This window comes from Trichechus manatus, unplaced genomic scaffold (genome assembly GCF_000243295.1).
Source record: "Trichechus manatus latirostris isolate Lorelei unplaced genomic scaffold, TriManLat1.0 scaffold00143, whole genome shotgun sequence".
In the NCBI taxonomy this organism is placed as follows: domain Eukaryota; kingdom Metazoa; phylum Chordata; class Mammalia; order Sirenia; family Trichechidae; genus Trichechus; species Trichechus manatus.
The window spans coordinates 414,692-441,246 of record NW_004444079.1 but is presented as its reverse complement, the minus strand read 5'-3'; the positions used below and the strand labels follow the sequence as shown (position 1 = coordinate 441,246).

The following is a 26,555-nucleotide window of genomic DNA, read 5'->3' as shown; positions in this document are numbered from 1 at the left end:
ATTTAATTTTTTTATTGTACTTTAGATGAAGGTTTACAGAACAAATAGTTTCTCATTAAACAGTTAGTACACATATTGTTTTATGACAATCGTTAACAACCCCACGACATGTCAACACTGTCTTTTCTCAACCTTGGGTTCCCTGTTATCATCTGGCTAACTCTTGCTCATGTTTCAGGTCTCAGCTTAGGAAAACCAACAGAAAGTCTGATAGAAGGGATCATCTTATATGTGCCTACAGCACCTTATACTTCTCACTTTTCAGAGGACTGGACTGTTTACTTGTCTTTCCCCCCTCCCACTCGTGCTTGCCACTAGACTTACTGTAAGCCCCTTTAGACAGGGATGGGTTTGCTCATCATTACATCTCTAGTGCCTAACACAACGTGTGTGTCATAGAGGAGACACTCATATTTGTGTTGAATGAATAAAGGAAGGAATGAGATTAGCAAAAATGGCCGAGATCTGAGCATTTCATGTCCTGTGCATCCCCTCCCCCTGTGGGAACCCACCTGAGAGCCTGATGACTTCGGTTCTGGTCCTTAGGTTCTGGTCAGTCACATACCTCTTGGTGATTGTCTTAGTTTCTTAGTGCTGCTATAACAGAAGTACTGCAAGTTGGTGGCTTTAACAACAGCAGTTTGTCTTCTCACAGTTTAGGAAGCTAAAAGTCTGAATTCAGGATAATGGCTCTAGGGAAAGAAGGCTCTTTCTTTTTCCACTGTGGGGGAGATCCTTGTCTCTTTTCAGCTTCTATTCTCAGGTTCCTTGGCAAACACATGTGGCGTGTATCTTCCCCTCCGTTTGTGCTTGCTTGCTTAATCTGCTCTTTTATGATTTAAGACACACCCTACACTGATACTGCCTCATTAACATAAAACACCCATTCCCAAATGAGATTATAACCACAGGTATAAACCCACTGCCTTCAAGTCAATTCTAACTCATAGTGACCCTATAGGACAGAGTAGAACAGCCCATAGGGTTTCCAAAGTGGTAATCTTTACGGAGGCAGTCTGCCACATTTTTCTCCCTTGAAGCGGCTGGTGGGTTCAAATCCCCAACCTTTTGGTGAGCAGCCAAGCACTTAATCACTGTGCTACCAGGGCTCCTTACTAAACAAAATAGGGGTGTGGCTTGAACTTGGTTATAGCCTTAGCTGGAAGTCACTGGAGGACGGGGATTATATCTGATCCGTCCTCTTTTCCTGGTGTCTTGTTAGTACAGTGCCTCACACTTAGGACATACAGGGTGAGTGCTTGTTGAACAGACTTGGCGGCTGGTGGGTTCAAACCATTGACCCTTTGGTTAGCAGCCCAGTGCTTAACCACTGCTCTACCAGGGCTCCTTAACCATAGGTATAAAACCAAACCAAACCCATTGCTTTCTAGTCAATTCTGACTCGTAGTGATTCTATAGGACAGAGTAGAACTGTCCCATAGGGTTTCCAAGGAGCGGCTGGTGGATTCGAACTGCGGACCTTTTGGTTCCAGGGCTCCAACCAAAAAAAAGTATAGGGGCTAGGGTTCACAACACATATTTTGGGGAGACACAATTCAATCCATAACAGTGATCTTGAGCATGTCAGAGTCAGCAAGACACTCAGCCCCCATGTGGTGCCCGTCATTCGATCCTGCTGCAGAGATGGGGCAGGCAGAGTCCTTAAGTAGGCAGAGGCTGCTAGTTGACAGCGCCACTCACCTTCCTAAACAACTGTACCCCTGGTGAGATTGGGGCTGGACCTCGTGTTTGCCTAGCGCTTTCTTAAATCCTCTTGTGACCCTATGGATGGGGTGGGAGGAGCTTGGGTCCCTACATTTCTGAGGTTAATGAGTTGGGACCTGGGAAGGGAGAGTTTTAGTACCTGATGTGTAGAGGGGAGGCTTGATCATGGCTCCTGAGTGCAGAGGCCATCAAAGGTGAGGAATCGGTGCCTGAAAAGGAAGCACCCTGGAGAAAAGAAGTAGCTCCCCAGCCTGGAGCCCTGGTGGCGCAGTGGTTAAGAGCTATATCTGATAACCAAAAGGTTGACTGTTCAAATCCACCAGCAGCTCCTCGGAAATCCTACGGTGCAGTTCTCCTCTGCCCTATAGAGTCTCTGTGAGTCAGAGTTGACTCAGCAATGGGTTTGGTTTTCTTTTTTTTTCTCCCCAGCCTAAGGGAGATCACCAAGTGTCCACCATTGTTCACGTCAGTTTCACCCACCAAGGTTTCCGCTACGCACTTAATAACTACTTATTGAGTTCCCTGAGGCACAGAACAGTCTTCTAAATACAAGATGAAAACAGTCCCAGCTGTTGGGAAGAAAGTGGGAGGGTTCTTCCACCCGACCTCTGCCTTCCTCTTCCTAGGAGCGAATGACTGAAGTCTTTGTAAGGGTGGTTCCATCCTGATGGGTGGCTGCAGGTGAACTTTAATTCATTTGATCAAGGTATATTGAGCACTTCCTAAGCAAAAGTGCAGGTAAGGTACAGGGAACAAGATAGACTATGTTCTGCCTTTGAAGTCCTGTTTGTGGTCTTCTGTTGGGCAAGAAAGGCAAAGAAGGAAGAGAGTTCCTGGGAGGAATAGATACACGTGCTCAGGTCACAGGGATAAATGAATAGGAAACATGAGGGAAGAGGAAACCAGGAGAGCTGGGAGCCAGGAGGTTTAGGACCAAGTCTCCCATTAAATAGAATTCACTGACAGGTATAAATTAGCCTCCCAGCTGCTACTTTCTTCAAAGACCTATTACACAAAAAGCAGTCCCCCAGCCTGCAGAAAGTACAGGCTTTCATGAAGATAAATAGAGAGCAGTACCACAGTTAGACAAACTCTGGAGAGAGAGAGAGGATGCTAAGGGGTAGCCAGGAGATTCTAGACTCCTGGTAGCTCCAGAGATTTCCAGGGAAAGGCTAAGAGGGGACTGGTGAGACAAGGGTCTGGTGACTGGCCACTAGCATGCTGTGGGTCTCAAGGAGAAATAAATAGATATAGCTATAAAGAAGAGCCATGGGCAGTGGAGAGAATCAGGCTGCCATGGGTGAGATGATGGACCATCGGACAGGGGCGCCCTCCTAAATTCACTCAGTCAAAGCACTGACTTCTTTCTATATGCTGTGCACCAGGATAGACACTGATAATGTAAGTGCATTTGTCTCAACACCCAGTCCTTGGGGAGAGAGCTGAGAACAAAGTTATATGATAAAAGCTCTGAGTGATAAGAGGTATGCATATGAGGTACAGTGGTAGCACAGTTGAGGCAGTGGCCCATTCTACCTGGCTTGAGTGATGGAAGAGGTCAAGGTGAGGAATGAGGAGAGGGTAGACAGAAATCATAGCATGAAAAGGCATATATGTCAAGGTAAGGAGTTTGTCCTGTGTATAATAAGGAGCATTGGCAAGGGGAGATCTCACCAGCAACAGCATAGAGAATGAACTTGGAGAAATGCAAGTCTAGAGGAAGGGAAACCAATTAATTCATAGTCTAGGACCAAGCTGGTAAGGATCTGAATTAAGGTAGAGGTAATGGGGATGGGAATGGAGAGCAGGGAGCAGATTCAAGAGGAAGTAAAATGATCTCAGATGGCAATGAATGAATGCATGCATGCATGAATGAATGAATGAGATGCGGAGGGTGAGAGAATGGAAGAAATGGAGGATGAGTCCCAAATTCTGGTTTGAATGACGGGTAGATCATGATTATATTCACAGATAGAGGGCCAAGGGAGGGAAACAGAGTTTGGTGGAAGGATTAGTTCAAGTTCAGGCAATGATATAGTTGTAAGTGTAGCTTCCACCGTCCTAGCTTCATGGAGCCCTGGTGGTGAAGTGGTTAAGAGCTCAGGATGCTAACCAAAAGGTTGGCAGTTTGAATCCACCAGCCACCTGCTGGAAACCCTATGAGGCATTTCTACCTACTGTGTCCTACAGGGTCATTAAGAGTTGGAATCAACTCGATGGCACACAACAGCAAAAATTCTAGCTTCATAATAATGAGTGAAGAAATTAGCATCTTTTGATGTTCTCAATACTCACTTAAAATGTGAGAGCATTTTAGGTTGCCAGTCGTTAACAACCTCAGTGTCCACAGTATTTACATGGTATCTCCTTGTGGCCTAACCCACTGCTGAGCAGTTGAGAACAGTAGAATAAGCACTAATCTTGTCTGCCAAGTACCTGGATCTTAATCCTACATCTGTCTTGTGGGAAAGAGACTTAACATTTAGGCACCTTGGTTTTTTCTTCCGCCAAATGGGAATATGAGTAAAAGCTGTCCTATCTAGCTCCAAGTGTGGTTTTGAGGGCCAACCAAAACAGAGACAGGAAAATGCTTTGTGAACTATGTAGAACCACATCAATGAAAACAGTTAATATTGTTATACTCAATAATAAATTGATGCCCAGTACATTACTTGTTCGGGTGATATAAAGGCTGCTGACCTCCCCTCCCAGGCAGTTGGGGGCCAGGGTACTGCCAAGGCAGATCCTAGAGCCAGGGCTGAGCACCTCAGAGCCTCAGTCTTGGGTGAAGGCAGCCAAGAAGCAAGGGACTGTTTGAAGTACCACTTCCAGGGGGTGATGGAGAATAAGAACTAGTTCTGGAGGGACGGGCCTGCAAATAAGGGCAGTCAGCTGGGCCCAGGCGGCAGAATTTGGAGAGATTCTAGGGGTTATAGGAGCCCTGGTGGTGAAGTGGTTAGGAGCTCAGGCTGCTAACCAAAAGGTCAGCAGTTCAAATCCACCAGCCACTCCTTGGAAACCCTATGGGGAAATTCTTCTCTGTCCTATAGGGTTGCTCTGAGTTAGAATCAACTCAATGGTACACAACAACAACAACTAGGAGTTATAGGGACCTTGGGATGACACCTTTTATATGGCATCTGTGGTCCAGCAGCAAGGGAGCTGTTAAGGTTCTTGGACCCACTAGGACCAAGGGCCTTATGGGGAAGCAGGGATATGGTCAACTTTGTGCCATAATCTTCTAGGCATCAGGAAGGCCCCCTCCCCATCCTGTCTTCCTCATTGCCTGTTAATGATGCCTGCAAGTACATGGGAAATGCATTCCTTGAGTTGTTTTATTATTACTAGTTATAATACTAATAACTCAAGGAGCCTTTATCATACTTCCAGTCTACACAGCACTTTTGTATATATTATCTCTTTTGAGTCTCACAACATAGTGAAGTATTATTGTCCCTATTTTATAATGAGGAAATTTGTCTAATTAAAAGAAATAAAACTAAAGAGATTTAAAAAAATACAAAGATTTTTTTTTTTTCTTCAGAGAGGAGAGTTTAGGACAAAATATCAGTCGACAGTATATGATTTAAAATGCTATAACTTCAAAACGACACCCATTCTCTCCAGCGTAATTATTCTATGAACAGTTAATGAAGCCAAAGAACCACTTTTGGTTTCACTGATTTTTCTCCTGGTGCTGGGGATACAGCAGTGAGCAAGACAAGGCCCACTGTACCTTCAAGGAGTTCACAGGCCAACAGGGAAGGCATTTGTGGCTCCAGTAAGGGTGACCATAGGGAGATTTGACTATAGGTGGCGAAGGCTTCTGGACAGTTCTCAGCAGAAGTTGGGCAAGTTCACGGAGCAGCATTTTGACAGCCTACTTCTCTATGCCATCTTAGCCACAGGTCTTTTATTACTCTCCATTTATTTCTAATTTCTCCCCACCTGCTACACCCGGTGTTTGCTCTTATTCCTTCTCTGAGTTCTTCATACTGAACATAGACGGTGCAGGGCAAACCTCAGCCCCCTTGTGTCTCAAGATCACTAGTGGTTCAGGCACTTAGTCAGGAAGCCCCAGATCCCTCTGTAATTAAAACCCTCCTCACGCAGAGATTCCATTAGTGTTTGGTAATCCCTTTACTTGCTCAGACCACGAGTGTTCATTTTGTAGATGCAAATCATTTCACTGGTCTTAAGTTGATATTCTGAAATCAATTTTCCCTCAATTTCGCCAGTTATTTTACAGCACAATCACAGTGAGCTCATGGAACCTCTGACCCTCAGTGCCCTACACACTGAGGTCACATAGTTGATGAGGAAACGGTAACAAGAACATAGAGCAATGGCTTTGAAGTCAGATTTGCCTGGGTTTGAATCCAGACCCCTTTGTTTACCAGTTGTATGGCCTTGGGAGAGCCACCTCACTACTCTGGGTCCAGTCCCCTCAGCTTTAAAATGACAATAGTAACTCCCATGTCATACGGCTGCCTTAAGGATGGATTGAGATAATTCATGTGAAGGGCTTAGTTCTGCCTGGCACACAGTTGGTGGTCAATAAATTGTAGTAGCTATTATTAGTATAGTTACTATTTTGTTATAATTATTAATGATTAGAAGATCTGGAACTAACTCAAACCTTGTGTCTCTATGCAGATAGCCACAGCAAGCAATTAACACCTATAGTGACTTATTTAGCAGAACTTCTCTCATTTGGCAGGTAGCTAAGAATAACTTCTTGCAGAGTGAGAGAGAAGAGAAGGAGGGAGAAGAAACCCCCAGGCCAGATATTTCTCTGTGGAAGGTTTAGCTGTAGCATGGGGACCAGGAGAAGGGAGAAGGGGGCATCTCATCCTCTTCAGTAACACTGGCAGCATGGAGGATGGATTGCACTTGGAGAGAAGAGGACTCACATACAGTGAGTGGCTACTTTGTTCTTTACATAGATCACCCCTGCAAAATAAATAAATATTATTATCTGCATTTCATGGGTGAGCAAACTAAAGTTCACAAAGGCTGATGACCTCCCCAAGGTCGCCAAACCGGTAAGTGACCTAATCAGTATTTGAACCCAAGCCTATCTCACTCCAAAGCCTGTGTTCCTTCGACTGCATCCTGCTATCTCCTGATAAGCCTTCTGTTGTATACCTCTAGGGACACCATTCATATTGTCATCGATGTAAATGGCACCTGGGAGCTGTGCAATATGGTGGCCATGCCTACTGAGATCAGAAGCACAGAAAACAGGCAGCTATTGCAAAGGAGAAGTGATGAAGGCCTAACATGTTGGGATTGGGAAGGAAGGGGCAAATTCAAGAGACATTTAGACAGGAATTGGCAACTGACTGGATGTGGAGTTAAAAAAGAAGGGAATTGAGAATGACTTCAATGTTTCTAGCATGGGTGGCCGGGAGAATAGTAATGCACATACTGGATTAGGAATACAAAGAAGAGGCTATTGGGCAGAGAGATAGAAGTTGGCCACTTCCCTTACTTCCCCGTTTTGCCTGGGGCTCAGGTGGCGAAGGGTTGGGAGATGGATTTGATTCACGGACATGGTCTAGACCTATGCTTTAGTTTTTCTGCTTTTTTCCTTAAAGTCAAGCAGAGCAGCTGAGACTGGATAATTAAAAGCTCTTGTGCTTTTAGCTCTAGTTGGCCAACATTGTCCTGTCCCAGGGTTGGCTGTCTAACTCCAGCCTCCACTGATGGGACCTGGCAGCTTAGCCCAGGCTGAATGACCCCCACTCCTCAGAGAGGACATTTCTTTCCTTCTCCTGTGCAGAAGCTGCCCATGGGATCTGTTCACCATTTTTATTAACCCCACCCCTCCCTCCCAAACTCCTGGTGCCACGGTTGTGCACTTCTTGACACTCAGCCCTATGTGGTGTGAGGCATTGCCATTCTACTCCCAGCCACCCAGCTTCCCAAGCCCTCCCCTCCCCCTTGCCCTCCAATAAGTCTTCCTGAGACCTGGAACCTCCACGTTCTTGAGCCCCATCTCCAAATCAGCCTCCCACTCATAGCCCGCCCTTGCCTGCTGGCCCTAGTGGAGAAACAGGTTGTGGATCCATGGAAAGGCCCCTGCAGCTGACTGGTGAATAGATGCATGTTTATAAACTGGGAACTTGGAGATGTCACACTTGCTGGAGAAAGTGAGGGGCACTCAGTAGAGCTGCACCGCCCGTAGTGACCTTCCTAGTAGCTCTCAAGCCATGATCCTTGAGGCATTCCTTCCAGGCCCTGTTCAAAACACCCCTCATCCCAGGGTATCATCCCTCTGTATTCACTTGTGACTGACTTGACCTTCAACTGTAGTTGTTTGACTCCCTGCAAATCATTGTATATACTCAAGGATTCACACATGCACACACATATACACAAACACAGGTGCTCACATGCATACACACACTTACATCCACACATGCACACACGTTTTTTAAGTTTTTAATGAGAAAGCTGTCAGGAATTTGTTTTTCAAAATCCAATGATTCAACTTCCAAAGGATAATCGGGGGTTGGTATAAGTTCTGTTCATGTTCTTATACCTTCTGTAGGTGTATGACTGTGTGGTTGGGCACAATGAGAACCCGAAGGCATGGAAACGTCTTCAATTAACAGCCTTTACCAAACAGCTTCTAGGTTATCAGGCATTATGCTAGGTGCAGTGTGGTGTTCAAAAATGAGGCAGACGCATTTCTGCTCTCCAGGAACATACAGTCCATTGGAGAGAGAGGCCAACCATGGAGCTAGATTTGACAGGAATTGGAAACTGACTGGATGAAAAAGGACATGAAAAAGTAACAGCAACACAAGAGCTGTCACAAAGCCATACACGCTTGGAGTAATTGAAGATCGGGGTCTTGGTCTCTGTCCACCACTCGGCCCTACCAGATGACCATTTGCTCTGTTCTTCACCCTGGCTCCCCTGGTGTCAGAACAGTGGGAATCTACTCCCTGTGGACCTTTAGGATTTCCTTTCCTGCACATTAACAAGAATGGAATCAAACTCCCCATGAGAGCCTACTCTACCCCAGGGACCACTGCCAGCCCTTTCTCTTCCTTGGACTCTCATTTCAGAAAGGTCATAGCTAGCCAGGCAGTGTGGCTAAGATAGGGGTAAGGGGCACTGGGAACCTGAGTGTGCTAGGTGGGCATTCTTAGTGAGCTAGGTGTGCTTTCTTAGTGACCCAGATGTGCATTTTCAGAGTTTATGGGGGCAGCAAAAATCAGATGACCTTTAATCCCTTGAAATATCCTGCTCAGTTTTTCATGTTTATATGTTTCCCTGAAGTCCCTGGGTAGTGCAAATGTTAACATGCTTGGCTGCTAGCCAGAAGGTTGGCAGTCTGAGTCTACCCAGACATGCCTCAGAAGAAAGCGCTGTCAGTCTCCTTCCGAAAAATCAGCCGTTGAAAACCCTATAGAGCACATATCTGATACTCATGGGGTCACCATGAGTTGGAATTGACTCCACGGCAACCGGTTTGTTCGTTGGTTTCCTGCATATGTTTAGAGTAGTATTTCCCAAATTATCTTCTGTGGAACACTACTGTGAGATACTCCTGGGTTTCTGCAGGGGAAAGTGTCTGGGTTAAACAAAATCAAACAAGCAGCTTCACTGAAGGACTTCTTTCAACATTTAATATGCTAGTGCATTGTGAATCTCAAAAAGGTGGGCATAATATGTAATGTTTTCCCACTTTGTTTGAACATGGAGCCTTGTTTTCATAAAATTTCTGTTAACAAAAAATAATAAATAAATAAATAGAATAAAATAAAATTAAATTAAATTTCTGTTAACATCTCCTGGAAGGCTAATGTCCTGAGGAGCACACTTTGGAAAATACTGGCTTGGAAGATTTGTGTGTTTATAAACTCATGACGGTCAGCTATTTCCCATATTCTTTTATAAAGTCTTCAGTAGCAACAGGAGGGTCTAAGTTTAGACATAAGGATGGTTTCCCTAACTGGTAGGATGCTTGGGGAGTAGAATCCTAGAGTGCCCTGGGAGATTATCATAACACACTACCTCCTTTTTTGTCCTTCTACTTGCTTTCCCATGAGTCATTATAAATAGAATGAGTTATCAAGGAATCTCCTGGGATCTTTTTATCTGAGGGGGCTTTTGAAAATAGGATATAAGTAAGGCATAAGAAGGTAGGAATTAAAAGACAGAGAGACAAACTGGCTGACTTTTGAATGGACTGTCTATAAGTATCTATAATTAACTCATTTATTCTTACTCTGCCCAGAAAGTGCATTTGAAGGAAACACCTTTCTAATTTAGGGTTCCAAGACAAGTGGAACTAAAGAAATAGAGGCCCAGAAGTTACCCAAGATCTCACAGGAATATTACAGTTACTACCATATATTGAGTACTTTTCATTCCAGATACGATGCTAAGTATTTTGCATACCACATCTCACCTGGTTTTTTTTTTTTGAAAGGGTCTATCTGGATTGTCGTTCCCATTTTACAAAATGAGGGTTTGAAGCCCAGGGAGGTTAAGGAACTTGCCTAAGGGCACACAGCTAGTGTGGTACAAAACCTGGATTTGAACACCAAAGCCCACGTCCTTATCCACTGTATTTCCACTATTGCCACTGTGAGTCTATGGACATCCAGGACATCAGAGCTTCCTTGAAAAGGGCCTCCAACTCTATGTCTGTGTGAGTGGGGAGAGGATAGAGGTAGGGTAATGAGCTACCCACATTGACAAGGAAACCAAGGGAGAGGAGACATTTTCCAGCTCCCACAACATGAACCATGGCCGATGAGGGCCTTTGGTTGCCCAACAGCAGCCTGGCTCTGCGCTGTATGAATCAATACATTCTTTGGCATGTCCGTGTTCCCCTAATGTAATGGGAATATGGCAGGATCCAAAATACGCTTAACCTTACCAACTCCACTCTTGTCAGGGGTTGCTAGCTCCACAACGGTTAGGGCAGGAGGCTTCAAAGGAATCTTTGTCACTCCACTCCGCAAGCTGAAGCTAATGCGGCCAGGCTCTGGGCAGGGTGCTCAGGCCAGCAGCCTTAGGCCTTGGCGGTGGTTGTAGATGCGAGTGAGGCAGCATGGGGGTGCCAGGGGCCTCGAGGAGCTAAACCTTTTTTTTTTTTTTTTAAGATTTTATTGTGTTTTGGGTGAAAGTTTACACAGTAAATTAGGTTCTCATTTAACAATTTTTTGTACAAATTGTTCCATGACATTGGTTCAGTTTTTGCAATGTGTCGGCATTCTCATTATTTCCATTTTGTTTACTCTGTTTCCATTTATCTAGCTTCCCTGCCCCTCCTTGTCTTCTTGTTTTTGCTTTTGGGTAAAGGTTGACTGTTTGGTCTTGTATAATTGACTGTTTAAGGGAACACATTCTGGAGGAGCTAAGTCTTAAGAAAAGGTGACCACCTGAAGGAAAGCAGTGTTTCCGCCTGGCCAGATAAGCCCAAGGCATCTGCCATCTGTTGTGTCAGGTTGTGTGGCTGATGGGTCAGTCCTGAGGTCTGTAAGTAATGTGTGTCCGTGGGGTACAGAGCCATGTGTGAAGCACTGGTAATGACTGAGTGATGAATGCTACTTCAGTGTGAGACAATGACCTGGCTCACATTTGAAGGCAACTTTCTAGGAGTGGGGATTGGTGAACTGAATAATCTATACCCTCTTACTTGGTTTCCCTGTACAGTGCCAAGTGAGGGTCCTGGAGGTCCAGGGCTCTGGGCTCAGCTGTGCCTAAGGAAGAAGCTTCTTCTTTCTGTATTACTAACTGGCCTCAATGGACTCATACCCACAGATTTTAGCTTACTGTGCTAATACTTGGCCGCAGCATAGTGATTGAAAGAGGACCATAGGTTGCTGGGAGAATTCCCTTGAGCTTCCAAATGCCACTGCCCCAGATGGGGCTGCTATGATCCCCCTTACCAAAAAAAACCCAAACCCATTGCCATCGAGACAATTTCGACTAATAGTGATCCTATAGGACAGAGTAGAACTGTCCCGTAGGGTTTCCAAGAAGCACCTGCTGGATTTGAACTGCTGACCTTTTGGTTAGCAGGCGTAGCTCTTAACCACTACGCCACCAGGGTTTCCATGGTTCCCCACAGCAACCTGAAATTATACATATTTATTTGTTTACTTACTGTCTGCTTCCTCCAGGAGTCTGCAAGCTCCTTGAGAATAGGAAATGTGTCTTTCTTGTTCATATTCTCTGTGCTTAGAACACTATCTGGAATATAATAGGCACTTAAATATTTATTAAATGAATGACAAAATAATAAATAAAGGCACACTCCTCGCCACTGACCTCTAGGGTGAGATTCTTAGGAAGCAAATTGGATTTTGTCACTCCTCTGCTGACAGTGCTCTTGGGTCCTGTCACCTTCTGGACAGAGTGCCAGCTCCCCAGCCTGGCATCCAGGCCCTTGTGCTCTGCCCCCTGCCTACCTCTTCAGCTTCATTTCTCACCATTCTGTCTTCTCCAACCCCCATGCATCCCATGCTCTAACCCAGTGGCTCCCAGACTTTGGCGTGCATTAGACCTAGGGACCTGTTGAAAATGCAGACTTCCGGGCCTATTGTTGTTAATTGCCGTCAAGTCAGCTATGACTCCTGGCAACCCATGTGCAACAGAACAAAACATGTCTGGTCTGTCACCTCTTCATGATCATTGGTAAACTCAAGGCCACTGTTGCAGCCACTGTGTATTTTGAGAGCCTTCTAACATAGGGGGCTCATCCTCAAGCACTGTATCAGACAATGTTATGTTGTGATCCATAGGGTTTTCATTGCCTAATTTTCCTGGACCTTAGTCCCTGAGACTCCAGATTCAGTTGGTGGTAAGTGGCATGCAGGAATAATCATTTATTTTACTTTTTTCAAGAAACCCAGGTGATTCTGATTGCAGGTATTTGTGGCCCACACTTTGAGGAGCAATGCTTCCAGCAAAGCACACCACTTGCAGTTCACTGAAATCACTATGCACTTTCTCTCTTCCATGTAGTTGTATACATGGTGACTTCTGTCTGGAATAGCCTTTCTCCATTCATATTTTCCATCCAGAAAATGCCTATATATCATTTAGGATTCAGCCCAAGTGTCATATCTTGGAGACAGTCCTGTCTCCGTTTTGTACGTACCTTTGTTGGAGACATTCTATTTATCTCTTTCTCCCCATGACACTGAACTCCCAGAAAAATCACTCTTAGTTATATCTATATCCCTAGTACCTAGCAGAGTGCCTGGCATAGGATAGGTACTCAATAATTGTTTGTTAGAGTACAATGAGACAACCAGGTGTACTACAGCAAAGTCCATCCCCACACTTCTTCCCCTCCTAACTCTGTTCTCTGTTTCTGATTGCTGGGTCTTTCCAGGAATTCTCCCTCCAGAGAATGGACAGCCTTGTGGATGATCGTGTCAACATCCTGGGATTTTCCATTTTCAACCAGTCCCATGCTTTCTTCCAAGAGTTTGCCGAGAGCCTCAACCAGTCGTGGCAGGAGAACTGTGACCACGTGCCCTTCACCGGGCCTGCAGTAAGTGCCCACCAGAGCTCCTCCCTGGTGCCCCTTCCCCTCCACACACACACCTCTCTGTAGGCCAGCTGCTGAAGTCCATCCTTCCTCTTCTTCCAGTCTCAGCTCAAATAGAGATGCATAGAAGTGCTGGGGAAAGGTTAAATGGGACCATTTTGGGAAGTAGTGAGCTGTAGGATAGCAAGCTCAGTCAAGGAGACAGCAGGGGGAGGGTGTATGGAGCCACCAAGTTGTCACTGAGTGACGTCTGCGAGTTTCCCGTGGCTGGGCTCCCAATAATGCTATTGCTGAGAACTACCTTAGTTTAGGACCCAAAAGTCTTACTATTGGAAAGAACTTTTAGAGGATCTACTCCCCTCATTTTTCACATAAGGAAACTGAAGCCCAAGCTGGGGACTAGAGTGGGAGGGGTCTTGCTCACGGGTAAACACCAAGCCTTTTGCTGAGTGAAACTAGACTTCTAGACTCCTGACTCCCTGTCCAGTAATCTTTCCATTCCATTGTGCAGTAGAGGTTCATCCAGAGAGGTTTCCTTTATGCTGTCATCCATGTTCTTCCTCTTTGTAGTTCCTTCCCCCTGCTGTGTGTGTGATGAAAACAAACATTTCCCTGGCCGTTCTCCTGTGGGTTTATTGTTCTTACTCTGTGGGATAGGTCAAGTACACCTGCCTGTGTCCATTTGTTAAAAGGCAGGTTCTCAGGAGATCATGACTATGTGGCTTTCTTCTGTCTTTTTTCTCAACAGAGGGGACAGGCCAAGAAACACCATTCTTGGAGACTGCCTTCTTTCCAGGCTCTGTCCTAGCTGTGTTACATACATCATTTCATTTAAGCCTAAAAAGCCCCTGAGGAAGCTCATATGATGCTTACAACAACCATTGGAGATAACTACTATTAGTATCTCTATATTACAGGTGATGAAACTGAGACCCAGAGAGGTTAAGTAAATTGCTGTGGTCACACAGCTAGTGAGTGAAGGAACTAGGATCAGAACCCAGGCCATATGTCTTTACAGTTCATACTTTTAACCACTACACCATTTTGCCACTCTCTAGGACCATCCATCATTCTCTTACACACTGTACTGCAGTTGTGCCTGGAAAAATGAAAGTACTTAATAGGTATTTGTTGAATGAATGAGTGGGTCAGGTGGAATGATGAGTTGTAGATAGAACAAAATGGAAAAGAATTAGACCAAGGAAATAGAAGTGGAATGGTGCTGCTGGAATGGAGTGGAAAATTGTCTGGTGGCTTTTAAAATAGGGGTGATACCTATCTTTGATAAGTCATGTCTAGAGGTGAGGACAGGTCTGGACATCTGCACACATGGGCACCCAATTAGTGGTTGGCCAATGTGGCAATCCAGGGGTGGGCCTGCTGGACACAGGGGCATGGACAAAGTGACCTTTCACAAAACTCTGTGCCTTTATAATTATGCAGCCTGGTGGAAATCTTAGGAAGGAGGAGGTAGTTAAGGGGTCAGAGCTCAAACACTCAGGAAGCTTTGATCAGGAGAACTGGACAGGAGAAGGGGGTTTGAAAACTGAGTTCCCTGGAAGGTTTTTGGAGTGAGTCCCAATAAGCTATTTGAGGTCTGAAAGAAGAATTCTCAGGAAGGATTTGGGAAGAAACATCTGAAGGAAGGGGGTCTTCACCGCCATTAGATGGCTTAAGGGACGGGAAGGGACATCCTCAAGCACAGTGTCATGTGTGGATCAGGCTCATCCCTCCTGGCAGGAATACAAGTCCTGCTCTCCTGGTCGAGTCTACGGTTCTTGGAATCATCAGTCCAGTCTTCTAATGAGGTGCTGATGAACGTGAAAGCCTCACAACACAGTATTAGGAAAGGGAAAAAACCTGCCTCCTCCCTTCCAACCCAAACCTTACCACACTTGGCAACTGGCCTAATGAAATAAAAAGTCCCCATGCTACACTTCCAATTTCTCTGAGGGTTCCAGCACTTCCATTCATGCTATGCATTGACCATGAGCAAGTGGATAAGAGGCCCTCGATACCTGGTGGAATTCCTCTGTATGGGTATGACACAAGGGCCAGGCAGTCTCTGTCACCTGGCTTCTAGGCCAGCCCTGGCAGAGGTCACGTATGGTGGAAAGAGCACTGGCCTTGGAGGCAGAAGACCTGGATTCAAATACTGCCCTTGCCATTTTCTTGCTGTGTGATCTTAGGTAACCACAGTTACCAGTGCCTCTGGGCCTCAGATTCTTCATCTGTACAATTGGGCTACTTGTGCTTGACAATCTTAGAGGACTGTTGTAAAGATAAAATAAGATGATTCTATCTTCAATCTACAATTATTCATTGCATACATTTATTTAACATCTGTATGCCAGATACTGGGATGGACATTAGCAAATATATCAAGTACCTTTTGCTACAGAAATGCTGTGCACCAAACAACCACGAAATCTCGTTAACATACGCCAATCAGCATTTCTATAGCTCATGCATCTGGGGTCAGCGAACCCATTGCCATTGAGTCAGTTTTGACTCTTGGTGACGCCATGTGTGTCAGAGTAGAACTGTGCTCCAAAGTCTTTTCTGTAACTGAGTTTTTGGAAGTAGATCGCCAGGACTTTCTTCTGGGTGGACTTGAACTGCCAACTTTTTCGTTAGCAGCCAAGTGCATTAATTGTTTGCACCATGCAGGGACTCTGAGAGTGAGCTAGAAATTGGTAACCTAAGCTGGTTCAGCTGGGCAGCTCTGCTGATCTGGTGGGCTCACTCAACTGCTATAGGCCAGCTGATCCAGGCTGGGCCTGACTTGGGCAGCTCTCCCACATCTCTCCTGGACCAGCATACTAGCCTGCCATATTCTGATGGCGATGGCAAAAGGACAGCAAAGCAAGAGGAAACACACAAGACATCTCAGTCCAACAGCAGATACACTGTTACTTCCACTTCATTTTATTGGCCAAAGCAAGTCACACAGCAGAACTCAAAGTCAGGAAGTGAGGAAATGTAGTCCACCCTTTCAGAGGGAAGAAATGCAAAGTCAGATGGCAAAGGGTTTGAATACAGGGAAGGGGTGCTGGCTGGGGGCCTCTCATGCAGTCAGTCACAGTGAAGAACAGCCAAAGTCTCTGCGCTCTCAAGGTTCACTGTGTGGGAGCATATCCACCTCTGCCTCTGGGAGTATGATTCTAGAGGTATCACACTCCTCCATGCTCCTGTGGAAGCAGAGGGGAGCCCCTGAGTTCTTTCTGGAGAGGTCAGGGAAGGCCTCCCAGACGAGGGGCAGCACATACGCATCACTCATGTACAGTGTGAAAGACACTAAAGGGCATAAAGGCATTCAGGGAGCAGCGAGGGCTGGGAGCTGACCTGCTCAGGTGACCGGAGTAAGATATCCTGTCACAGGAAGCAGGTGAGGGAGGGGAAGTGGTTAAAGCATATAAAACCCTGACCTTAATTTTCTTCTTCCCAATCCAGCCTCAGAGTTCCCAAGGGCTCAGCATCCTACACTCCCCAAGAATTTTGGTGGGCATTCGGTGAGTGGGAGCATTCTCTGGAGGCTCCCTCACTCAGTGCTGGGGGTGGAGACAAGAGTAAAAATAGGCTGTCCCTCACCTACTCCAGGCTATTTCTGAGGGGTGGTGTGAGGAGAATAAATGTGAACCTTAGACCTGGAACTGATTACAGAGGGGGAAACCTATGCTGGGTCACAGAATCGGGTTCTACTTCTGTCAAGATTATCTTGGCTAAGTCTCTTTGGTTTTCTTGCCAGTAAAATGGGAACTTGTGTTCTGTCTTCCTGAGGAGAATGAGGTGCTCATTCCATTTGGTTTCACCTCAGCACAGAGCCGAGGAGTACTGTAACATTTCCCACCTTGACCTCTTTTTCCTCCTCATGGCATTATTGTAACAGATAAGTGTGGTCATGTACCACCTTTTTGACAGATTAGGAAACTAAGGCACAGAAGAGCCAGGTGGCATGCTGAGGGTCTCCCAGATGTCAGGGCTCTGACTGCAGCCTGGACTAGAGTCTAAACCTCCCTCTCAGTCCCTGGAAGCTTCCAGCCACTCTCTCTGTGGTCTCCTTGGAGGCAGGGAAGGTGTTATAGACAGTCTTCACCTCAAAAAGTGTGGAAAGGAAGCTCGCAGCAGTGACAACAGCAACAAATCTCTCTAAAGACTTCTCACTTCAGCAACTACCTTTTGAAAAGCAGTGCCTCTTCCTGCCTCTTTGGGGGCTGAAATTCCCAGCACAGACAACCCAGCTCTTTCATGTGCTGGGAAGCTGGTAGGTGAGAAATAATCAGTTCCAGAGAAATACAGCCTCGTTTTGTCTCCTCATCCAGCTTTCTAAAAAGGCTGGGGGTTAACCCCCTCCTTCCTCAGTGGGGACCTTCTCTCTTTCCCTCCCCTTCTCTCTCCTTCTTTGCCTTCTTCTATTTCCCTTCCTACTCTCCCTTTCTCCCTCTATCTCAGTCCCATTATCTCTCTTTTCCTTCTCTCAACTTCCCCTATCTTTTCTCTTTCCACCTCCCCCTTACCCACAATCTCCTTCCTTTCTCTTTCTGTTGCCCTCTCCAACGGTCGATGTTCCCTACCCCTTCTTCACTCTCAGCATCCATCCCCACCCCCCTTTTTTTCTTTTCATCCCAACTGTGTGTGAATCTCTCACTCTTCCTCACCTTCCTACTCAGGCCTGCAGTATTCAAGACGGCGCTTGCTAGAAAAGGGACCCAGTTCTAAGGGCACAGAGAGGGAGTGAACTAAGAGGTAACCACAAAAGAAAGCTCCATGTGGCTCTCCTGGGCTGCACTTACCAGGTGGCTGACAGCAAGCAGCAACTGTGCTTCTTGCCTGAGACAGAGAGAGCGGAAGAAGGAGCATCATAAATAGAGGCACATACTGACTACTTTCACATCCATTCCCATTAATCACACTGCAAAGAAAGAAAATTGTGGAGGATCATTAAAATTACAGATGGTTCAATTAAGTAATTAGAACTTAGACCAAAACAGATGTTTGTAATTAAGTGTTTATTTCATGGAATAAAATCCAGATTGTAAGGACTATTCCATGAGATTTTAATGGTTCCTGTCCTGGTATTATATTGAGCGGCAGAGTTGAAGCTGACAGAGCATCAGAGACAAACGACCATTCAAGAGGATCCCGGGAATTCAGTGATCTGGGGTGAATGTGGAAGGGGGTGCAGAGGAATGAGAGTTACAGGTGTATATTTAGAAGATATCCTTGTTTCCATGTCAGTGGAGGGGAGAGAAACCCAGCCACAACTGCCCGAATCAGAATTGATTCATCTAAATTTATACGGAGTCTTTTATTCCCCCAAACAATTTACAAGCAGTTCAAAAGAAAATAACAGTGAAGCACCAAATGAAAATATAAAAACAAGAGAATCAAGGGTTCCTTGCCAAGCAGCATTTTGGTACCAAGAAAGAGAGAGGGTTTTAAATGAGGATTGAGCCATTTGGGGGATTTAATATTTAGGAGAGACAGAGTAGAGGAGCGGAAAGAAAAGGAAAGAGAATGAAAGGCAGGAGGCGGGGGGACACCCACCCGGGGACCCAGAAACGGAGACATATGGGATGCTGTGCTGTAACGGAACTGCTTTTCATGACTGCAGTCGCAAATGCTTTCCAGAGATAAATTAGTAAATAATAGCAGAGGGAGAAAGTAATTAGGAGAGCAAAAAGATGCTTCAGGATGGAGATTTGAAACGAGATGGAAAAGTTGATGAGGCAGAGCAATTATAGGCACTCGCACCATCAGAGGTGAAATTGGGTGAGGGGAGGAGATTGGTGGCTGGGGGAAGATAAGCTGAAGGAGCCAGGGATGGGAGGCGAATTCTCCAGGAACTAGTTTGGAGGATCCAGGTGAAAGGCATGGGCAGATTGCCAGAAGCCTGTAAAAGAGAAGTGGTCTGGTTATACCTGGAGAGCTCTAAGGGGAGAAGATACTCTGGTTTAGAGGTCCCTGCTCTGACTGACTGCAGAGAGGACCATGAAGACCAGACCTACTGGAGAGATGTCACCTCTCACCCCCTCTGACGGTGACACATAGGAGATGAGATGGAAACCGGAGGCTTCCCTTCCGCCCACTCCCAGCCCCCAGCATCCTTGTCTGGGCTTGTAATTACTAGAAGCACTCGAAGAATCTTGAGTTAGAGACTCTAAAGAACGTTGTCAACAGGCACACACCAATCCCTCAGCATCCGGATCATTCACTAATAAGAGAGCATCAGCCAAGAAAATCGCATCCCGGATGGAGCAGGAATAGCAACAGCCATGTGGCAGGAAGGAGCTTGGAACCTGGTGGGAGGATGTGAGAAATGACATGGCGAGCTTCATCTGGAAGTCTGCAGTGCTGGGAGTCTCTCGAGGACCAGGCGTACTGCCTCAAAACAGAAGGAGGGGTCTTTTGAGAGGGCGTGAGAACCAGGCCTCTTGGGGGATCTGGGGCAAAAACACCCCTGAGATGGGGCATCCCCAGGGCCTTCATCCAGTTGGGGTGCTCTCAGCTCCCAGTGAGAGAAATCCTGCATTAAACTGTCTTATACAAAAATGAGATGTATCATCTCGTGTCCCAGGAAGTCAGAGGTGGGGCAGATTTGAGTGATGTCATTGGAGGCCCAGGTCCCTTCCATCTGTCTGCTCGTCTCCTTGGTGACAACTTCGTCCTCAGGCTGGAGCCAAGATGGCTGTAACAGTTCCAGGCATCATGGCCAGACACAGTAATGTCCAGAGGAGCAAGCAAGACGGTCTTTCTTAGAAAAGAAGAAACTTTTCTGAGAAGCCATCTCTCACTCCAGAGTTCAGTTCACTTGCCCAGTCCTGAATCACATGTTGGTGGGGGGGGATGGGGTACTCTTGGACCAATCAGGCTCACCTGGGTGTTGCGGTTGGGTCAGCTTCCTCTGAAGCACATGGCTGCTTGGAGGAGGGGTGGGTCCTTTGGTGGTGCAAACAGTTCGTGCTCAGATGCTAACCAAAACATTGGAGGTTCAAGTCCACCCAGAGGTGCCTCTAAAGAAAGACCTGGCGATCTACTTCCAAAAGTTCAGCCATTGACAGTCCTGTGGGTTCTACTCTGACATACATGAGTCACTGTGAGTTCGAATTAACACGACAGCAGCTGGTAACTGGTGATTAAGGAGGAAGAAGAGGAGAATGGGTGCTAGTTGGGCAACCAGTGGTGCCCTCCAGTACCCCTTTGGCTGTTCTGGCAAAATTTCCACGTGGCTCTTACCTGAGGAGGTAACATCAGGACAAACAATCAGTTGGGCAAACTAGGTGATGACCCAAACCTAGGGCAGCAGTGACCCAAAGCTTTCTCTTGCCCCTGCTCTGGTCCAAGAGTCTCATGCTCTCCATCTGCTGTTGAGCCGGTAACAATACACAAAGATTGCCTCAAGTTGGCCTGGGAGCCTAGACACAAAGATAAATCAGATAAAGCCGTGACAATCCCCTAGACTTCTCAAGGGGAAACTTGGCAGTGGAATGCAAAGACAACACAGCAGAGAGAAAGGAACCTGACTGGGGAAATGGGTGCTGGGGTTCCATCCCGGCTCTGCCACTGTCCTGCTTTGTGAGCTTGTGAAACAGGAGAACTCTTTGAAACTCAGTTTCTTTGTTTGTAGAGCAAGAAAGTCTAGCTGATTTCTAGAATTGCTTCCAGTTCTAACCCTTTGTGAATTGAGGATTCTCCTAATGGAGTGATTAAATGGGAGTCAAGGGAGAAGGTTGGGGTAGAAATTTGTCTACAGCATCATTTAAATAGCCAAACTGAAGGACCTAGGAGCCTAATGTCAAGAAGGGCAACTAACTCCCCCTCAGGCAGATGTTTATCTAAGCTGGGAAAAGACAGTGTGTAGCATTCGTATTGTCTATATGTCCTTTTGGCAAGGAAAGCTGAGAGATCCATTAATGAAAGAGCCACTTGTGCTCAGGGGTAAAAGAATTATGTGCAAAGGACAAGGACAGTTGTGGGCTTGCCAAGGAACATCAAGTACCATACAGGTTAGTCTCAAATCAAATGAAGAGGGAGCTAAGTGGCAAAGGCGAAGGGCAGAGGATGGAAAGGAGAGAGCGGAAGATGGTGGATGGCGGGAGTCCCGAGGAGCCCGGCTGGTCAGCACAGCTCCACAGGACCTCAGAGCTGTGTGCTGGTCCAATCTGGGCTTCAGGCATCCTCACCTGCTTGGTCTTTGGGTAACAACTGTGGCTTTGGGACCAGGGGACAGAAAGGAGGGGTGTTGGAACTGGAAAGCAGGAGACTCAGTGGAGGGAGAGGGGTACAATGGCTTCTGCCTGGTTGAATGCCTCTGCTGAGAATGGGAGGTGTTGAGGTCTACAGTACCTGTCAGATTGTAGGGCTGAATAAATGTGAGAAGAAAGAAAAAAGAAGCAGAGGGAGGAAAGGAAAGGAGGAAGAAGAAAGAAAAGGAGAGAGGGCAGGAGGGAGGAAGAAAGAATATACTCGCCACGTAATCTTGCCATGAAAGTGAACTTGGATTGGGGCAGAGAAAATAAACTATTTGGCTCTGTTTCCCTGTAATTGCCTTTTAAAAAGATTATCCAAAGTCAGCTCAAAAAAACCAAACCCACTGCCATTGAGTTGATTCTGACTCATAGTTACCCTGTAGGACAGAGTTGAACTGCCCCATAGAGTTTCCAAAGAGCAGCTGGTAGATTTGAACTGCTGACCTTTTGGTTAGCAGCTGAGCTGTTAACCACTACGCCACCAGGGCTCCAAAGTCAGCTCACCCAGTTCCTCTTACAGGTCTCCTGGCCCAACATGGAGCAAAACTATGAAGGAAATTAAGTCAATATTTCTAGCCTATTTTCTGCCGTTATAACTCCCTGTTCCCATTACTCCCCGGTGCCTTGGTTCAGGTAATCCTTGCTTTCTGAGCACCTGCTAACATCTTCCCAGGACCTGGGAGTACACAGCCCCTGCCTTCAGGATTAATGACCCCTGTGTTTGCAGTTTACAGATCTGTGAGGCAGGGATCACTATCCCTCTTTTATCGATAAGGAGACTGTTCATTCAGAGAGGTTAAGTAACATGCCCAGGATCACTCAGCACGTAAGCAAGGGGCTGGGATCTAGGCTCTGGGTTCAGTACTCCTAGTTTCAGGCTCTTTCTTCTACACTTTACTGTCTCAAGTTCACTTTGTCTGAACAGCTCAAACAAATCCAAGAGCTCACAAGATGGCCTTGGAGGGGCCAGAGTCCCAGGGTCCCAGCCACGTCGGAAGAGGATTGTAGAAGTCAGCCGCATAGGAGAGTGCTCTGGGAGCCCTCCCAAGGATATCTTTAGCTGAAAGAATAGGCTTGGAGGAAACAGGATTGAATTGCCAATGGTGGCAGGTCATGCTTCATTGAAGGATTTGCTTTGTAATGAGGTGGTGTGAGGACTTCCAGTCCTCCAAAATTACTCCTTCAAGGAAACCTCCACCTGTCTTCCTGAGCATCCCCTGAGAGTTCTTACAGAGTGTTTACCTTCTAGTCATTTATATTAGGTAGGTTTTTATTGTCAGGGACCTTCAGTGCATTTAACACAGTATAGTGTTATCTCTTCATTAGGTTACACATTCCCTAAAAACAAAGGTATTTTGTTTTTCTGCTCCTACTGTTGTTGTAAGGTGCTGTTGAGTCAGTTGTGACTCATAGCAACCCTGTGTACAACAGAACAAAATACTGCATGGTCCTGCGCCATCCTCACAATGCTTGCTATATTTGAGCCTGTTGTTGCAGTCACTGTGTCAATCCATCTCGTTGAAGGTCTTCCTCTTTTTCGCTGACCCTCTGCTACTCCAGCCATCTCCACCCAAATACCTCAGCCTTCACCTCCACAAAGACTATAAACATTGAGTTAACTCATTAGGTAGTGTGCAGGTTGAGCCTTATGGGTAGTTTCAGTCAAGATTTAATTCAATTCAATAAAGAAATACGTGCTAGGAGACTCCCACAGCCCAGGCCCAGTGCTAGATTCTGGGAAAGATATAGAGTTTAAGACTCTCTGTGTTCCCTGCCCTAAGGAGCTTGTAATTTAATCCCAGCTTATTGCCACTGAGTCAATTCTGACTCATAGTGACCCTATAGGACAGAGTAGAACTGCCCCATAGAGTTTCCAAGGCTATAAATCTTTACAGAAGCAGACTGTCACATCTTTCTCCCTCGGAGCTGATGGTGGGTTCAGACTGCCAACGTTTTGGTTAGCAGCTGAGCGCTTAACCACTGTACCACCAGGGCTCCTTTGTAATTTAATAGGGAGTTGAAAATATAGAAAAACAACTGCAATGACCTCTTCCCCTGGCTTTAAGGTACCCGCAGATGGACCCCTCCCTACATTTCTAATTTATTGCTTCCTCCCCTCCCCTCCCTCCAAGTGGCTCCACACTTTACCACGTCTATCTTTCATACAGTTCCACCTTCTGGAATGCCTCTCTCCCTTCCTCCATTCCCCAGCTACTTCCCACTCCCATATCCAACAACATATCTACCACAATCCTTCAGTGCTCATATCCAGCGCTGTATTCTCCATGGTATATTTTTTGGATCACCTAACAGATGAAGTACCTCCCTCTTTGGAACCCCACAGACATATGTGGGTCCATCCCCCTCAGTCTTATGTTGTGTCCCTGCACGCACCTCACCCAACCTGCTATAATCTACTACAGGAAAAGGGTCTTACTCATCTTTGGCCTTTGAGCTTATTGTATGCTTCTTAAATACTCATCAAATGGAATAGGACCGAGTAGACTGAAGTAATAGGTACATCTAGGAAGAGACAGTACCACAGGGGTCTTCTGGGAGAAATTGACCTTCAAACTTGTAGAGTAGGCAAATCTGACAAGAGAGGCCATGTGTCTTCCCTCTTCCCAAGATAGGTAGGTTCCCCCTTATTGGGGATTCCTAAGAGCAATGGAAGATGCTATTTTTCTTGAACAAAGAGAGAAAAGGATACCCTTGAAACCATCTGGGATCCAAAGGGGTAGATTGAAGCTTGAATCCTAGAGAAGGTCTTGCCAACATTGTCTTCCCTGGGCCAGCACTCAGACTGTTTGTCCAGAGACACGGGCCAAGGGCAATGAAGATGCTCCCTTATGTCCACTTTCTTTTGCTTTTCTTCTCTTCCTGCCACTCCATTTGTCCCTCTTATTTTCTGCCTCCCCTTCCCTTCCCTCCCTTTACACCTGTCACTTCCTCTCTCTCTGATCCTCCTCCCTACACCCCACTTCTCTCTCTACCCTCTGTCTGCTGGAACTCCAGCTCTCCTCGGCCCTGCTGTTCGATGCCGTCTACGCTGTGGTGACCGCGGTGCAGGAGCTGAACCGGAGCCAGGAGATCGGCGTGAAGCCCTTGTCCTGCGGCTCAGCCCAGATCTGGCAGCATGGCACCAGCCTCATGAACTACCTGCGCATGGTGAGAGCGGCTGAGGGCCTTGCAGGTCACACCTGGCCAGCACACCAGGCAGTCACAATTCAAGGAGCGAGTGCCCCTCTACTCCACGCCTCTTTGATATATCACAGCCCTAGATAAAACAGCAATTTATGGTGACTCCAGTTCAGTGAATCCTGGGTCACATTTGTTCCCTAATCCATAAAAACCACAGAGAATACATGGCAAATTTGTCTACAAGGCAGTGACCCTTGAGCTTTAGACTATTAAGAGGTCCCTAAATTTCAGAGGTAGTCCCAACAAAGCTTGGCCTGGCACAGCCGGGAAGGGCAATGTTGCCTGAGACTCTGATTCCTCAGGGAGCTTGCAGGCTCAGAACTTCTAAATTGGTGCTGGGTTTTCCCAATGTTTTCCTCCCCAGCAGTGCCTCCTCTGGTGGGTTTGGAATGTATCTGTAATCACTAGGAAGACATCTCCTGCCAGAGAAATCTGGTGGAGAGTCTGTCTTGGATTTTGCATGTATAGTCAGGTGTAGGGTCATCCTGACTTCTTGCAGGCCTGAGGGTAGGTTAGCAGCTGTCCAAAGAGAATAAATACTTTTAATAACATCCTCCAAAGGCCTGGAGGATGGGCACAGGGGAATCAGCTCAATCCAGAATCTTGACATTTTATTGGTTTACAGAGCAGGTGTGGCATCATTGGATATGGGGGCATCCTTCTCCTCTTCCAGCCCCGGCCAAGTCTTAATTGCTCCAGAGACATTTCACTTGTAGTCTCAAGATGCTGTGGCTGGGAATGGCAGGAGATGGAGCTTGATGGATTCTGCTTTTTTGAGCATCCCTAAATAGCACATGTACGGAATGCTTGCTTGGGGCCAGGTGGAACATGGGGCCAGTTTGGTGCTGTAACTCACTCTCTCTTGGACAGGTAGAATTGGAAGGTCTCACCGGCCACATTGAATTCAACAGCAAAGGCCAGAGGTCCAACTATGCCCTGAAAATCTTACAGTTTACGAAGAATGGTTTTCGACAGGTAAGCCTAGCTGTGCTGCCGTGATGGCAGATCCCACCCCTTCGCTCCTCTCTCTGTTCCCAGCCCATTTTTTGACTTCTTGGAGCTCGGGATGACCACCTGCTCTCAGTTATCCCCAAGAGCAACAGGCTACATCCTGTGCCAGGCACCTGGCATGTGCCAGCCTCCCTTCCTACCACCAGGGTCTGCCAGTGTGCGTCAGGGACTGCACACCCACCAAAGTGCCAAGAGGAAGGCAGCGTGCTTTCTAGGGGAGAAGGAAGGAGAGGCGGTGTCATGCAAGGGAGGACTTCCAGGCATTGTCCACTATTTTGGATTACTCTACTTCCTAAATTTTTCCTTAACTCTGGAACCAGTATTAGACTCCAGGGATCCCATGTAAGGAACAGATTGGGCCTCATGTAGGTGAGGAATACCTTCAGCCTTGGAGAACTACCAGTTCTTTCCTGCCAGCTCCTCTCTGACCCACCCACCACACCCCTATTCCAGTCGCCCACTCCTCCGCTGTCTGCTACCTGTCTGCTCCTCGTCATCTCAGTGGTGCTTTGTCCTTCATAGCTCCTTTCAGCTTCCTACTCCTTTTCTCATTCTCCCCCATTAACCTTCTTATTCCCCATTCCTCCAATTCTCTTACATCAGAGGAAACAAGGATTTTGACAGCCACTCCAGGTGCCTTTCTGAAGGTCTCCCCACCCTCCCCATGGGCCTGATAATCAAATCTCTATTCTTACTCCAGCCTTTCTCCAACCTTAGAAAAGACTAAAAGGAAATGAGGCACTAACTACAGCAGGATGCAGACATGTTGAAGAGTCTCCTATCAGAGTGGCTGAACAAGGGGGTATACCACCGAACAAGGAAGGGGGTATACCACTGAACAA

The 26,555-nt window shown here is 46.5% G+C and overlaps 1 protein-coding gene across 1 annotated transcript in view; it reads left to right on the top strand.

Annotated features, from left to right (window-relative positions):
• Nucleotides 1-26,555, top strand: part of GRIK4 (glutamate ionotropic receptor kainate type subunit 4) — a 422,106-nt gene that overhangs the window by 278,762 nt on the left and 116,789 nt on the right. The window contains exons 8-10 of the mRNA XM_004385613.2: nt 13,094-13,255; nt 24,517-24,669; nt 25,573-25,677. Coding sequence (XP_004385670.1) covers nt 13,094-13,255; nt 24,517-24,669; nt 25,573-25,677 — 420 coding nt within the window. The remainder of the gene's footprint in view (nt 1-13,093; nt 13,256-24,516; nt 24,670-25,572; nt 25,678-26,555) is intronic.